Source organism: Mustela nivalis (genome assembly GCF_964662115.1).
Source record: "Mustela nivalis genome assembly, chromosome: 13".
Lineage (NCBI taxonomy): Eukaryota > Metazoa > Chordata > Mammalia > Carnivora > Mustelidae > Mustela > Mustela nivalis.
In genome coordinates this window covers 4,046,596-4,062,656 of record NC_139032.1, presented here as the reverse complement: position 1 = coordinate 4,062,656, position 16,061 = coordinate 4,046,596, and the positions used below count along the sequence as shown (strand labels likewise).

Genomic DNA, 16,061 nt, shown 5'->3' with positions numbered 1-16,061 from the left:
TATTGTCCTTTTCATTTGTCTCAAGTTACTTTCTAATTTCCTTGTGATTATTTCTTTGACTCTGGTTGTTTGAGTATTTAGTTTTTTATATAAGACAGTTTTCTAGTACTTTTGTTATTGATTTCTAATTTTGTTCATTATGTTAGAAAAGATACTTTATAGTATTTCAATCTTTTTAGATTTATATTCTTTATATTCTTTATTTATTTTTCTATTCTAGATTTATATTCTTTATTTATTGAGACTTGTTTTATGGCCTAATATGGCCTATTCTTTAGAGGTTCCATATGCACTTGAAAAGAAAGTACAGTCTGCTCTTGTTGGGTAGAGTTTTGTTAGGGATAATTGGCTTATTGTACTTTTCAGATCCTCTCTTTCCTTATTCATTGGTCTCATTATTCTAACCTTTATTGAAATTAAAGTATTAGAGTCTACAATAGTGTGGAACTGTTTAATATAATATAATTTGCTTCTCAAATTATATGTGTGCATCATATAATTTGGGGCTTTGTTTTTAGGTGCATATATAATTGGCAAACTTTGATGTATCAAGTTTTATCAATATATGGTTTTCTTCTGGGGCGCCTGGGTGGCTCAGTGGGTTAAAGCCTCTGTCTTCGACTCAGGTCATGATCCCCAAGGTCCTGGGATCCAGCCCCGCATCGGGCTTTCTGCTCGGCGGGGAGCCTGCTTCCTCCTCTCTCTGGGCCTGCTTCTCTGCCTGCTTGTGATCTCCGCCTGTCAAATAAATAAATAAAAATAAAATCTTAAAAAAAAAAAAAAATATATATATATATATATATGGTATTCTTCTTTGTCTTATAACCTTTTCTGACTTAAAATCAGTTTTGTCTGATAATAAAACAGCCACCCCAGCTCTCTTTTTCTATCTTTTTACTTGCAACTTCTTTGGGTCTTTGTATCTCAAGTAAGTCTCTGGTAGCGGCATAGAGACTGACCATGCTTCTTTAACCACTCTGCTAACCTCTGCTTATTAGAAAGTTTAATATGTTATATTTAAAGTAATTAGGGATAAGGAGGGAATTCTGACTTTTAACTATTGGTTTTCTTACTAGTTTTTATTTCTCAACTCTAGTTAAATTTAGTCTAAAATTAGTCTAAAATTTAGTTGTTCTTTTATATTGTATACTTTGTATTCCCTTCTTTACTTTGTTATATATTTTAGTTATTTTCTAACTGGTCCCCTTACTGATTACAATTAACATATGAAAATGACCTAGTTTGAATAATACCAACTTTGTTTCAATAGCATATAAACACTGCTCCTATACATCTCCATCTCTCTTCCTTTGTATTTTTCCCGACTATTCATATACTGTGCGCCCGTTAACATTTATTATTATGGCATAATGGATTTGCACTTTATTATTTTTTTTTAAGATTTTATGTATTTATTTGACAGACAGAGATCACAAGTAGGCAGAGAGGCAGGCAGAGAGAGGAGGAAGCAGGCTCCCTGCTGGGCAGAGAGCCCCATGCAGGGCTCAATCCCAGGATCCAGGATCATGACCTGAGCCGAAGGCAGAGGCTTTAACCCACTGAGCCACCCAGGTGCCCCTGATTTGCCCTTTAAGTCATATAGGGAAAGAAGGAATTAAAGCCAAAGCTCAGTACATTTATCTACATAGTTACCTTCTTTATTTCTTCAGGTGGCTTTTATCCTTCCATTCAGTCTGTAAGGCTCTCTCTACCTTTTCTGGTAAGGCACACCTTTTAGTAACAACCGGTCTTAGATTTGGTTTATCTGGGAGTCTTAAGTTTTTTCCTTCATTCTTGAAGAATCATTCTGTTGAAGACAGAATTCCTACTTGACAGTCTCTTCTCTACTTCAGGTATTTTTTCCTGCACACTCTCTCCTGAGACCCCCATAATGTATATACTGGCCTGCTGAGCGGTATCCCACAGACCCTTCAGGCTCCATACAGGTTTCTTCATTTTTTTCTTTCTGCTCCTCAGACTGGATAATATCAATTGTATGGTCTCAAGTTTGCTGATTATTTATTTGCTGTTCAAATCTGCTGTTGAGTCCCTCTAGCAGATTTTCAAATTTCAGTTCAATTTTTCAGTTCTGATATTTCTATTTGGTTCCTTTTATAATTTGTCTTTTTATTGATATTCTCATGATGTCCTGCACAGTTGTCCTGGTTTCAATCTGTACATGGTTTCCTCTAGCCCTTTGAGGATATTAAAAAGAGCTGATTTAAAGTCTTTAATCCAGGGGTGCCTGGATGGCTCAGTTAGGTGGCCGAGTCTTGGTTTCGGCTCCTGCCATGATCCTGGGGTCCTGGGATTGAGCCATGAGTCGGGCTCCACATTCAGCAAGGAGTCTGCTTAAGGATTCTCTTTCCTCCTCCTACCCCAACACATGTGCTCTCACTCTTGCTCTAAAAATAAATAAATCTTAAAGTCTTCAGTTCAATGTCTAGCTTTCCTCAACAACAGTTTGTTTCTTGTTGAAAACCAGTCACTTACATATTATAATTAGTAACTGAATCTGATTAGAAATCAGATTCCCCTCTTTCCCAGTATTTGCTGGTTTCGATGAATCTTAACTTACATTAGCTTGAGATTTCCTTGAATATCAGGAGCTTAAAAAACACCTCTTCCAGTCTTTACAGATTGATTGGCTCAAGGCTAGAGAACTCCTTCAATACTTAGCCAGGCCATTTACAATTTGCCTATGCTTGCAGTGTGATGAGTGATGAAAGCTTGGGTTTTTCTCAGGTTTTTCTTCCCTGGCAGTGTACTCTGAATAGAGCATGTGCATGACTTTCTAAACTCCCAGCACACACATACTTTTTAATTCCCTCATTTCCCATAGAAACTCTCTACCATGCTTTTCTACTATGGCTTTTAGGCAATCTACCTTTATCATGATTTTAATCTTTGGCCCCAAGCAACTGTGGATTTTTTAATTGCCTTACAATTATGAGTAATGCCTGCCACTCTTCTGCCCTTAGAGAGTTCTAAATATGTACAGACAGATGTGTGTACCTTGTGTCCGTCCTTCAGGTGGCCCATACACAGTTTAGAACAGACCTACGCAATAATTTTTAAGGGGTACCTGGGTGGTGTAGTTGGTTGGGTGCCTGACTCTTGGTTTCTGCTTGGGTCAGGATCTGAGGGTTGTGGGACTGAGCCCTGCCTCAGGTTCCAGACTCCGCACAGAGTCTCCTTGGAATTCTCTCTCCCTCTCCCCCTGCCCTCCCCATCATGTTCTCTCTCTCTCTCTCTCTCTCTCTCTCAAAAAAAAAAAAAAAAAAAAGGAAAGAAAAAAAAGAAATCTTTTAAAAGTACTTGGCTTCTTTAAAAAAAAACAGTAATAACCTGCAGTAACAGCTCTGCTCCCTCTAGAACCAAGGACCAGGTTCCCACACTGGGAACATGGGCTTCCCTCCTTAAGATGCCTATAAAGCTAGGGACGGGCAGGGCCTGGGCCCAGTAAAAACATCAAAGTGCTTTTCTTCTTTTTATAAAGTTTGCCTAGGGGTGCCTGGGTGGCTCAGCTGGTTAAGCATCTGCCTTCAACTCAGGTCATGATCCCAGGGTCCTGTGATCGAGCCCTGCATCAGGCTCCCTGCTCAGAGGGGAGTCTGCCTCTCCCTCTGCCTCTCCCTCTGCCTCTCTCCTGCTCGTGCTCTCACTCTCAAAAAAAATCTTTAACAAAAAATTTGCCTTTTTCTTGATTTGTCCTTTACTTCTGTTTGGTTGCTATAAACCTTTAACTGCTTTCTGGAATTCTGAAAAAGTTGGTTTTGATACTTCCTGGTTCTTTTCAATGCTTCTGTGGAAGGATGGAAGTTTAAAGGTGCCTACTCCGTTTTGCTTATGTCATTTGTACTGAGATATTATATTCGTGAATATTGTATCAATCACTGAAAGAGGAATTTTTATAGTTTCCGACTATGGTTGTGGACTTGTGTATTTCCTACTGTATTTCTGATTTTTCCTTTATATATTTTGAGGCCATGCTATCAGTTATATTCAAATTGAGATTTATTATTCATCGTCCTCGTGACTTTAAGTATCTCTTAATGACTTTTGCCTCTAAATCTAGTTTCTCTGAAATTACGGTAGCTACGCTAGTTCTGGTGGGTTATTATACACGTGGTATGGTTTCCTATCCTTTACTTTCAGTACTTCTATATCCTTGTTTTGGATGTATCTTTGGTAAAAAGCACATAACTTCAGTTGTTTTATTTTTTGATTCTACTTTTAAATTTTATCCATTCACACAATGTAATTGCATATACAGACCACTGAACAATACAAGGCTTAGGGGTACTCACACCCTGCTCAGTCAAAAATCTGCATATTACTTTTGATTCCCCAAAACTTAGCTACTGCTAGCCTTACCAATAACAGTTGATTAACACACATTCTACGTTGTATTATATACTGTACTCTTACAGTAAACTAAGAAAAAAGGAAATCGTAAAATAGCAGAAAAAAATTTACAGTAGTGCACTATAAAAAATCTACTTATAAAAGCAGACCTGTACAGTTCAAACCCATTTTCCTCAAGACAAAGCGTATTTTAGCTTAAATCCATTATCTTATCACATATTTTCATTTGTCCTATCTGTTCCATGTTCCTTTTTCTCTCCTGTCTTCTTTAGAATTTGTTAAATTTATTTTCTTACTCTTTTCCCTCCCACTATTAGCTTGGAAATTTTACTTTCTCTTGCAGTTCATTTAATGATTAGATATTCTAAATACTATAGCATACATCCTTACTTTATCACAGTCTAATTTTCTTTAACCCATTTCCCAAGAACATTGGGAAAGAACATTAAACACTTCTCATAGCCTTTTTTAAATTTATTTTTTATGTATTTTCAGCATAACAGTATTCATTATTTTTGCACCACACCCAGTGCTCCATGCAATCTGTGCCCTCTCTAATACCCACCACCTGGTACCCCAACCTCCCACCCCCCGCCACTTCAAACCCCTCAGATTGTTTTTCAGAGTCCATAGTCTCTCATGATTCATCTCCCCTTCCAATTTACCCCAACTCCCTTCTCCTCTCCATCTCCCCCTTGTCCTCCATGCTATTTGTTATGCTCCACAAATAATTGAAACCATATGATAATTGACTCTCTCTGCTTGACTTATTTCACTCAGCATAATCTCTTCCAGTCCCGTCCATGTTGCTACAGAAGTTGGGTATTCGTCCTTTCTGATGGAGGCATAATACTCCATAGTGTATATGGACCACATCTTCCTTATCCATTCGTCCGTTGAAGGGCATCTTGGTTCTTTCCACAGTTTGGCGACCGTGGCCATTGCTGCTATAAACATTGGGGTACAGATGGCCCTTCTTTTCACTACATCTGTATCTTTGGGGAAAATACCCAGTAGAACACTTCTCATTGCTTTTACTCCCCCTCCTAACATTTATTTTTTTCAATTCTATGTCAACTTTCAGTCTCCGAATACCTCTTTTATACAGTCAATATTCATCTATATCTGCATATTTATTGTTTTTTGTCTTTTGTTTTTTATTTCTTCCTGCCTCTAACCTTCCTTCTAGGAGCTTTTTCCTTCAGAATTTCTACTAACATATGTATACCAGTGACTTATACCTCAGTTTTTGTCTAAAAATTACTTTTAAAAAAGATCATTTAAAAAAAAAAAGATTCCTTTTAAAAAAAAAAAAGATTCATTTGAGAGAGCAAGCACCCATACACAAGTGGGGGAAGGGGCAGAGGGAGGGGGATAAACTCTTACGCAGACTCCCCGCTGAGCAGAGCCTGACATGAGGCTCCATCTCACAACCCTGAAATCATTATCGGAGCCGAAACCAAGAGCTGGACGCTCAACCAGTTGGATCCACCAAGGCACCCCATGAAAAGCTCTTTATTTCATTGTGTCTTTTTTTTTTTTTTAAGATTTTATTTTACAGAGAGAGATCACAAGTAGGCAGGCAGAGAGAGAGGAGGAAGCAGGCTCCCTGCTGAGCAGAGACCCCGATGCGGGACTCGATCCCAGGACCCTGAGATCATAACCTGAGCCGAAGGCAGTGGCTTAACCCACTGAGCCACCCAGGCGCCCCTCATTGTCAGTCTTGAAGGACATTTCTAGTGGGTATAGAATTCTAGGTTAGCGATGACGTTCAGCTTTATGACACTATCATTCTCTTGTTATTTGTCTTGCCTTATTTTTCTTTTAAGTGAACTTCCAGTGTGTTGCTTTGAAGAGAATTCTTTTTCTTCCGACTTCTGCTAGTTTCATTTTCAGAAGATTTATCGAGATGCCTAAAAATACACATTGTTATTCTACATAGACTTCATAGGGCTCCTGGACTCTACAGTTTCATTTCTTGGTCAAATTTGAGTGTTTTTCTGCCATTTCCTCATTTCTTCCCATACTGCTGACCTACTCTCCTGCCCCTATTTTACTCCTGAGACTCCAGTCCATATATAAGGTCTTTTAGTCTATCCTTGGTCTCTTACATGTTTTCTCATTTTTTTCTCTCTTGACAGTTTATTCTGGATTATTTCCTTCAGGTCTTTTAGTTCACTAAATTAGATTTCTTTTAAAGAGAGAGAGGTGGGGAAGGGGATAGAAGGAGAGGGAGAGAAGAAATATTGAGCAGACTCCCTGTTAAGCATGGAGCCCAACATCAGGTTGTGAGATCAAACCCCAGATTAAATAAAGCCTGCTGCTTAACCTACATAGACACCCAGGCACCCCCAGTTACTGTGTTTTTACTATATTTGTTTTCTACACCCCATCTACATCTGCTTTCTGTACTTCAAGTATTTCTTTTCTTTTTCTTCTCTGACTGCTCTGGCTAGTACCATTTGAATTAAAGTGGTGAGAGTGAACATCCTTGTCTTGCTCCTGATCTCAGGGAAGAGCTGTCAGGTTTTCTCCATTGAGCATGATCTGTGACCTTTATCATCTCCAGGTATATTAGCTGTAAACCCACTTTGTTGAGGGTTTTTTCGTGCTTGGGTGTTGAATTTTGTCAAATGCTTTTTCTGCATCTGTTGAAATGATCATATGGTTCTTATTCTCTTGTTGATGTGACATGTCACGTGATTTCCAAATACTGAATCACCATTGCAGCCCCAGGAATAAACCCCACTTGATTGTGGTGAATCATGTCTTTGAATGTATTCTTGGATTCGGTGTGCTAGTATTTGTTGAGGATCTTTGCATCTATGCTAATAAGAGGTACTGTCCTGTAGTTCTCTGTGTGTGGGGCATCGTTAACCTGGTCCTGGTTTTGGATCAGGGTAATGGTATCCTCACAGAAAGAGGTTGCAAGTCTCCCATCCCCCTTTATTTATTTATTTATTTATTTATTTGAATAGCCGGAGAAGAATAAGTATTAACACTTCTATAAAAGTTTGGTAAAATTCACCTGTGAAGCCATCTGGTCCTGAACTTACATTTTGTTGGGAGTATTCTATCAATGGCGTTTTCATTGTTGGGGATCCGTCGGTTCAGATTTTCTGTTTTTTTCCCCGATTTGGTTTTGGGAGGTGGCTTCTTTTTCTCGGAATTTATCGACTTCTTCTAGGTTGTCCAAACTGTTGGCATGTCATGTCCCATGCTCCTCTCTTACGTGGTCCTTTGCATTTCCGTGCTATTGGCTGTTGCTGCGCCTCTCTCAGGTCTGACTCTGAGCCCTCTCTCTCGTCTGTCTGCCTCTCGATGAGTCCGGCTAAGGGTTTATCGATTTGTTGATCTTTTCAAGGAACAAGCTTTTGGTTTTATTGATCTGTTCTGTTGGGTTTTTCTTAGTTCTCACTTATTTCTACTCTAATCTTTCTTATTACTTCCTTTTAGTGGTTTGGGGTTTTGTTCTTTTCTAGCTCCCTCCAGTGTAAGGCTAGGTTGTTTGAGATTTTCTGGCTCCTTGTGGTCGGCCTGTAGTGCTCTACACTTCCCTCTGCCAACAGCTTTCGCTGCATCCCGGTGATTTTGGACCGATGTGTTTTTGTTTTCACTCATTTGTGGCCATGCACTTCTTGATTTCCTCTGATTTCTTGGTTGACCCACTCATTCATTGTTGAGTAGCATGCTATTTTTAGCTTCTACATATTTGTGTTCTTTCCCGACTTTTTTACTTCTGGTTGATGTCTACTTTCATACTGTTTTAGTCAAAAAAGATTCATGGCATGACTTCAGCCTTCCTTAACTTGTTGGAGACTTGTTTTGTGGCCTACTATGTGATCTGTTCTGGAGAAGGCTCCGTGTGCACTAGGAAAGAACGCGCATGCTGCCGTCTGGGGATGGAGTGTTCTGAATATATCTGTTAGATCCATCTGGTCCAGTGTGTCATTCAAAGCCACTGATGCCCTGTTGATCTTCTGTGTGGCTGATCTCTCCACTGATGTCAGGAGGGTGCTCGAGTCCAACCAGACCAGATGTCTGCTCCTAGTCCAGGGCTGGGGCCGTAGCTGGACTGTTGTGTGTGGTTATCGTCCCCTCTCCCTGGGCTGATGCTGGCCTCTGTTGGCGCTGCTTGCATTCTCTCAGGGTTATGGTGCTGCTTTGGATGGTTCCGGCCAGGTGTGTCCCAGAGGGGCAGATCTGCAGGAGAATGCAGGGGAGGGGCAGGCTGTGCAGTGTTAGCAAGTTTTGTGCAGGTCCGCTGTAGAGGGGATCAGAGGAGCTCAAAACCCTGCAGAAGTTGGCCAGGTTAGAGGGGGGGCACCTGCAGCTGGGTGCAGGCTGGTGCCGCTATTAGCGGGAAGAAGGTAAAGTGTTCCTGCTGCCCTGGTTCCCAGAGGTGTCCATGTATCTAGGGAGGGGAATAGCACCTACGATCTGTTTTGTTCTTGGAAAGTCTTCCAAATGTCCCTGCCCCTGTGGCACTCACTGTGAAATTAGTGAGTGTTCTCGTAGAAGCGAATGTTCTTCAGACCATTGCTCCAAGGCTGTCGCAGCAGGGCCATTTGTTGTGCTGCCTCTTCAAGGCCAGGAATCCGTTTCCTCTCCCTCCAGGCTCTCCAAAGCTGGGCTGGCTGATTTTTGAAGTTCCCGTGTTATGCTTTGCTGATTCTAAGACCTGGCCTAATTCTACCCCCACCCCATCCCACCCCCCGATTTTCGTGCGGGTTCTTTGTGCCTGGGTCTGTTTCCCTCCTTTCTCTGTCCCTGAGGTGTCTCTCCCTCCTGCAGACAGTCCTCAGTCTGTTTGGAGCCAGACAGCGTCTCTATCCTTCTGACCTGCTTTGATGAGGCCTCTTCTTTGCATTTTGCTGTGGAGTCTGTTCCGCCAGTCTTCAGGTCACTTTCTGGGCTATTTACACTGATGGGGGTGTTATCCAGGTGTACCCTGGGAGGAGGTGAGCTCAGAATCCTCCTGGCCCACCATCTTCCCTGCAAGTCTGTTATGTCCTTTTTTCTAAGTTCCTCACTCTCTGCAAAAGTTCTCAGGCTTGTCTTTCTTTCACATAGTATTTTACAGTTTCTGTTTTCTATTTCACCTTGTTTTCCTTTATATTGCCTTATCTTTTAAAATTTTAAGTTATATGAGATATTTTATATGAAAATTTACCTGTAAAACAAAATGGAGGCCTAGAAATTGCTCTTATACCGTTTCCATTGGTCTTTGAGTGCCGTTTCACATTCTTGCTGGCTTTGGTAAAGAACCTAGTCAGGGATCTTTACCTTTTAAAAGTTGAATTATCTCTTGATTATTGATTTGTGGGAGTTCATTGTATGTTCTTTCACATATGTACACATCATGGATACGTCCTATCGGTCTGTGGCTTGTCTTTCATTTCTTCAATGCTGAAAGTGACATGGCAGACATTTTAGTATTGTTGGGGTCCAGTTCATCCCATGATTTAATTTTCCTGTCCTATATTAGGGATTTTTGCATCTCTCAAATCTGGATATTCTCTGTTTCTGTGTTTTTCCCTAGAAGCGTCACTGTTTTGGCTGCTGCACTGAGGCCTGAAAGCCTGTGGTCTGATGGAGGTGCCAGGATCCCCCCGTCCCATATGTCCATCTGGCTCTTACAGCGCCTTCTTTCCCACACTGCACCGCACAGACATGGGTCACATGGTCCTTATATGTGTAGGTCGACTTCTGAACTGTCATATCGATCTGTTCTTTCACTATTATGACGGTACTATTAGGATAGTACCACACCCTCGATGCACTGCAGCTTTGTAGTATATTTAGTAGCGAGGAGGGTACAAACTCCAATGTCCATCTTCTTCAAGAATTTGATTTTTCAGGGCGCCTGGGTGGCTCAGTCGTTCAGCGTCTGCCTTCAGCTCAGGTTATGATCCCAGGGTCCTGGCATTGAGCCCTGCATCGGGCTCTCTGCTCAGCTGGAAGCTTGCTTCTCCCTCTCCCACTCCTTTTGTTCCCTCTCTCACGCTCTCCCTCTCAAATAAAATCTTTAAAAATAAGTAAGTAGATTGTATTGTTCCTAAATTTCATTTTCCAGTTGTATATTGCTAGTATATAGAACTTTGTATCTTGTATCCTGCCATCTTGCTACATTTGCTTGTTCTAGAAATCTGTTTGTATAGTCTTTTGCGTTTTCTCCAAGCACAATCTTGTCCTCTGCAAGTGAGGATGGTTTTCCTTTTTCTTTTCTAATCTCTGGCTCTGCTCTTTTTCTTGCCTTGGCTGGGACTTCCCACACAGCGTGGACTAGGAGCAGGGCGAGCTATAGGGGAAGCGCATTTGGCATTTCACTGCAGCATAGGTTTGGCTGCAGGTTCCAGAGAGGCCCTCACAGATGGAGGAAGCATCCTCTGGCCTTGGCTGCTGTGCCTTCTGTGAAGGAGCGTGGAACTTCTCAGCTGCCCTCCCTGCATCTGCAGAGAGCGTCACACGGGGTTCTTCCTTACGGTGTAACTGGGGCAAGAGGCAGCGATATTCCCCGGGAAGAGCATCCTTGCATTTCTGGGGCCGACTCCACTTGGCTGTGCTCTTTTCACAGCTGCTTTCTTCGATCTGCCTGGACTTCGGGCACTGAAGGCTCCTGGTCTGTAATCTCCATGGCCTCCGTTTTCGGTATCATGGTTTTGTTGGTCTCACCACCCATCCTTACTCACTCTCCATCCTTGTGCTGCTCCTCCCTTGGGGTGTGGAGAGAGGGGGCCTGCCCTGCCATGAGTTCCTGTGCTCAGGTCCTTCCATAAAGACCCTGACCGGTCAAATAAAAAGCCCTGGGGTGGGGTGTGCAGTTCCTCATTGTGCCCACAGGGTCCACTTTGGCCCACGGACAGCCGGGCCAGGAGGTGGCCAGGCTGCGGCTTTGGGGAGACTGCTTCTTGGCCCATGCTGTCGCTTTGGTATCAGCCATTAGAAGACACCCCGTAGCAGGTCCTGAGACTACTCTCTGCTGAGGAGAGAGCATCTGTGGGGATCCCTGGGGAGGCCAGCTTTTGGCAGCCACATGTGCCTTCCTCTTCTTGTCTCGTAGATGAACGCCCCTCGAGCAGCAGTGGGGACACCTTGTCTGGCCCCAGCGCCCAGCCCTCTAGCCACCGCGGCCATTCCTGGAACCACCCCAGCCCTGCCCATGCCAGGTACTGCCCTTTCCGGCCTACCAGCCCCACCCTGTGCCCAGCCTCTGGGCCAGTACGGAATCCTATTCCCACCTCCAGTGTCCTGGGGGCCCTGGGCAGCCCAGGTGGGCAGCCCGAACCCCACCCCCAGGCTGGGCTTGGGGGCAGCAGGCGTGCCTGCACTGCCTGCGTACTTGCGGCCGCCTGTGGTCAGCGCACCGGGCCCTAGACTGCGAATCACATAGCGCTCTCTTACCACTTGTCAGCTGGCATGCGCGGAACTGAACAGTCTGGAGGAGCCAGGTTGCGGCTTAGCCTCCGAGTCCTGCCCCGCCTGCCCGTGGGTGCCTGGCGAGGGGCCGGCGCGCGGGCGATGCTTGCTTCCTTGACTGTTGCACAGCCTGCTCCCTCTTACGTTTCCGTGCTCTACACCTACAGCCTTTGCACCCACTTTCTGTACTTGAATCCATGGCTAGAACGTTGTAATCGCCCTGCAGAAGTCCAGTGCCTTGAATTCCAGCTTTTCTGTTCCCTGATGAAAAGAGATGTTTAAAAAAAAAAGAAAATATGTTGAAAAAATTGTATTTCATTTTGGTAATTGGCTTGTGCTTTGATATCTCGCCCATTTTCAGTTGCAGAGATACAAACAGTTTATAAATCTGAAGTTAAAGCCTGACTTTAGATCTCTCTTAGGTCTCTTTGGGCTCCTCTGGTCCCTGAGAGCAGACAGACGGACACCCCCTGCCCCCGGCCTCCAGCAGCAGTAGTGCTCTGGGTGCTGCCAGCAGGCTACCTGGGGCTGTGCGCTTCCTGGGGGAGCGTGCTGCTGGCGGCAGCCAGTCTCTCAGGAAGGAATAGAAGCAGCTGTGTTTGGCTGTGCAGAGCCTGCTGGAAAATGCTAGATGAGCAGGCACACCCTCTCGACCCAAAGCCAGTGGGGGGCAGGCAGGCCACCTACCCTGCAGAGACCGCACAGGCCCCTCAGCTCTGGGCTTCCGCCGACCCTCCTGCTAGCTGCGCTTCCTCTTGCATCACTTGCACAGAGGCCTGGGTCTCACTCTGCTGTGTGCGTGCAGGTGGCCTTGCCAGGACCAGGAGAACCCCTCCCCTGAAGGTTTTAGTGGGACCCCTCCCAGATGGGCACCACGCAGCCCCAGGAGGGAGCTGAAGTCCCTGCTCCTCATGGCCGAGACAGTTTCACTTCCCCTCAGAAGGCAGCTTGGGCCTTCTGTGAACTGTATCGTTCCGCCGTACTGTGGGACCTCACGAGAATGGGCTGAGTGATTTTACGTGGATTATTCCATCAATTCAGTTAGAATTGGGTTTTCTAGGTGATTACGCAGTCTTCTGCCAGGGCACGATGATGTAATAAGAGATTTCTGTTCTCTGTAACGTGCCCTGGGTCCCTTGGTGTAGAATTTCATGTACCTGGTTCCTGAGGGGGGTGGAAGCTGCCTTCTCCTGCTCTCCCTAACTCCCTGCTGCACCAGAGGTGAGATCTGGGGTCTGGCCTCGTACATGTATGGTCAGTGGCACGGAATCCCCAAGAGATTGTACATATAAAGGAGAAAAATAAACACTTTTGCTTGAAAACAGTGTGGAACAACCTCTTTTCCTTGCCCTCTGCCCATGTCAAAGCATCCAGGCTCCTAGGCTGTCCTGGGCGCAGCCTTACACTCCGCTCCCAGAGGCCAGGGTGGCTGTGAGGAGACGTTGGATTGGATGGTGGGGTCCGGGTCCCCAGCAGGAGCCACATCTGGTGTGTGCTCAGCTGGCTTGGGATCCAGTGGGTTGTTAGGTGGGACTCACCACCCCCGCCCTGCCATTTTCGGCACATGGTGCTTGCCAGGTGTGGCCTAGGACCTGAGGACCCAGGTCTGCTGCCTCCGGGCCTATCTGCTCGGCTATCTGCCACTCTGGACATACAGTGGGCTCCAGCCCATGGAGAGTGTGACTCATGGGCAACTAACTGGTGCCTCTGACTCCTGTCCACACGGACTGACTTGCACAAAGCAGGCTGGAGAGCTGGGGCGAGGTGAGCTCCTTTGTACCTTCTCCTGGATCTGCACTGGGAATGCAGGCTCGGAGAGGACGTGAAGGTTGGAGCACGTGCAAGTTTGGGGAGGGCCCTCATGGCCCTTGGTACCGTTCTGCAGCCGACCCACCCTCGGTGGCATCACACTCGGTGGTCTGCGCTCCTGCCCACGCCCTGTACACACTCACGCTGAGGTTTACAGTGCCTCCTGGCCCAGCCAGCTAAGAGGTGGTCAGGCCCTATGCCCATGCTGTCGGAGGGAGGGGACCCCCTTTTCAGAACCAGTGCAGACCCCACAGCCCCATCTGGTGCCTCAGCTGACACTGGCCTGGGCAGAGCTGGGGCACCTCAGGGCTGCGGCTTCTCTCACTGCACCCAAGGAGCTCGGCACTGCAAACATGCAGGTGCCGGCAGGCCCTGTCTGGTCCTGGGCAGTGGCTCCATGCAGAAGCTGGCCCGATGACAGAAGCTGCTTGGGGTCTGCCTGCACAGTGTGGGGGTCACAGGCCACCGGTTCCCCTATGGGAGGATGACCGTCTGGCCACGCTGTTCCACCTTCCAGGGCCTTGTGTGACGAGTTGGGCCTGTAATGAGCTGTGGCGGTTTTGTTTTCTAGATTCTGAGAGTGAGAAGCCCGACTGAGCCCAGGCAGGCCAGCCCGACCCCGACGCCAGGCCCCGTGTCGTCACACGTGGAGAAGGCGAGTCCACGCCTCGTGTCCAGTTCACGCTGTTTTGTAACCACTTTCTAAGCATTTTTTATTCACAACTGGAAACACAGACGTAATGCAAGAATAAAGAATATTTTGGGGGAAAAGGGACTTTGGTTTTTCAAGCTCTGTCCTATCTAGTGGCCTGAGACAGTAGGAAGTGAGTGAGGGGTGCTGGAACATGTCCTGGGACGATGCAGCAGGACAAGGTCTGGGGGTGCCTTGGACCAAGAAGTTCCTGGTGTGGTGGGGAACTTGCACGTTTACGTAGCACTTTATAGTGCACCTTCTAGCCCAGGGTCCTAAGGCTGGGACAGTAGCCGGCACAAGCCAGACAGGTGATGAGGTCCCGCCTTGCTCAGAAGCAGCCAAGAATGAGGATCGTTTCCAGGACCCTCCCCATCACACCAGGGTGACCCCTGGTTTCTGGCAGCACCAGGCCCTAGGAGACCAAGCAGCAGCACCCATTACATGTGGCCCTTGGCGCACACAGCTCCATTCATTTTGCTGACCTGGGGGCTCCCCTGCTCTGTCTCAGAAGCTCGACACTCATGCTTGGGGCACAGGGTGGGCATCCACAGCAGCCTGAGACCTGTAGCCACAGTGAATGGCAGGGCAGGGCTGCACCCCCAAAAGAAAAAAGGGAAGCCTGCAAGCAGCCTCACAGAGTCCTGCAGTGGAGGGGCTGCAGCGTGGCCTGGCCTGGGGGGGGTGGGGCTCACGCTGGAGCCCAGCTCAGGGCTCCCACTCATCAGGATAAGGAACTGCAGCTTTGCTGTCATTCCTCTTGGATGACAACTTAGTGCTTCCTCCAGTGGTGACTGTAGGGCAGGGCCACCAGCACCTGGGGCGAGCTGCTGCCAGAGCCCCAGATGCTGCAGGGTACAGTTGTCACAGGGGATCTGTTCATCATGACAAAAGATCAGCCTGTGACAAGACTCCTGTCCAATTGGCTGGTGAAAGCAGAGCAGCATGGGCTTTGCAGGGGACGTGTGCATGTGGCTTGGGGACACTCATGAGGACTCCACCCCAGCTCTCTCCAGCTCTGCCTGCCCTGCTCATGTCGGCTTGCCTGGGCCTAGCTCGCATCTGGGCCTCAGTCCCTGCTCTTGTCTGCGAGGGAGCAGAGCAGGCAAGCACGCAGCTGGACGGAACAACATCCTGTGTTTTCCTCAGGTTCTCTTTGTCCCCATCATGGCTGGTCCTAGGTTTCTACTGCACTAGTAATGCACAATTTACCTTTCCATCCCTTTAAGCAAGTAACATCGTAGGTGCTAATGGTAAACATGACGAGGGCAGAAGGCTGGAGGCCCAGCGGGTGCTCATTCCCAACAGTACTTGGACACAAGGACCTGGGAGGCCCAAGGGTTCCGTAAGAATCTAAGGAGACAGCACCCAGACTCCTTTCCCGTGGGGGAGGATTCTGCACAAGGGAGACTTTGGGATGGAACACCTGTTCACACCACAGCTCAGGTGAGGGTTTACCCACATTCCCTAATTGGCAACCCCTAGTTCCTGGGACCCCAAGAAGCAGTATCTGCCCTACGCCCACTTGAGGAGCAGCAGGGTCCTCCCTGCAAAGGGGACTGCCCTCTAGAAGCAGCTCTCGATCGCCATACTGCGAGCACAGGTGGGGGGACAGGCTGGTAATGGCCATGAGCGAGATGCCACCCCAGGGGGCCCTGCACACCCAGGTCTCTGGAACTCCCAGGGTAAGCCCCAGCCCCCCATCTCAGGTCTGAGATTCCCTGTGCCGGCCTCCCCTCAGATGTGCCCTGCACGTGGCTGCTTGGGCGCCTCT

The 16,061-nt window shown here is 46.7% G+C and overlaps 2 protein-coding genes across 14 annotated transcripts in view; one reads left to right on the top strand and one right to left on the bottom strand.

Annotated features, from left to right (window-relative positions):
* WNK2 (WNK lysine deficient protein kinase 2) overlaps positions 1-14,367 on the top strand; it is a 117,725-nt gene extending 103,358 nt beyond the window's left edge. For 9 of the 13 annotated variants that reach the window (XM_082694258.1, XM_082694256.1, XM_082694252.1 and 6 more), the window contains one exon: positions 11,432-13,109. In XM_082694258.1, coding sequence (XP_082550384.1) covers positions 11,432-11,761 — 330 coding nt within the window. In that variant the 3' untranslated portion in view covers positions 11,762-13,109. Of the gene's footprint in view, positions 1-11,431; positions 13,110-14,167 lie in introns of those variants that run through there. The other 4 variants (XM_082694254.1, XM_082694253.1, XM_082694262.1 and 1 more) reach the window with 2 other exon arrangements.
* LOC309845891 (uncharacterized protein) overlaps positions 10,586-16,061 on the bottom strand; it is a 54,075-nt gene continuing 48,599 nt past the window's right edge. The window contains exon 3 of the mRNA XM_082694342.1: positions 10,586-12,048. Within this exon, the coding sequence (XP_082550468.1) occupies positions 11,989-12,048 (60 nt within the window). The 3' untranslated portion in view covers positions 10,586-11,988. The remainder of the gene's footprint in view (positions 12,049-16,061) is intronic.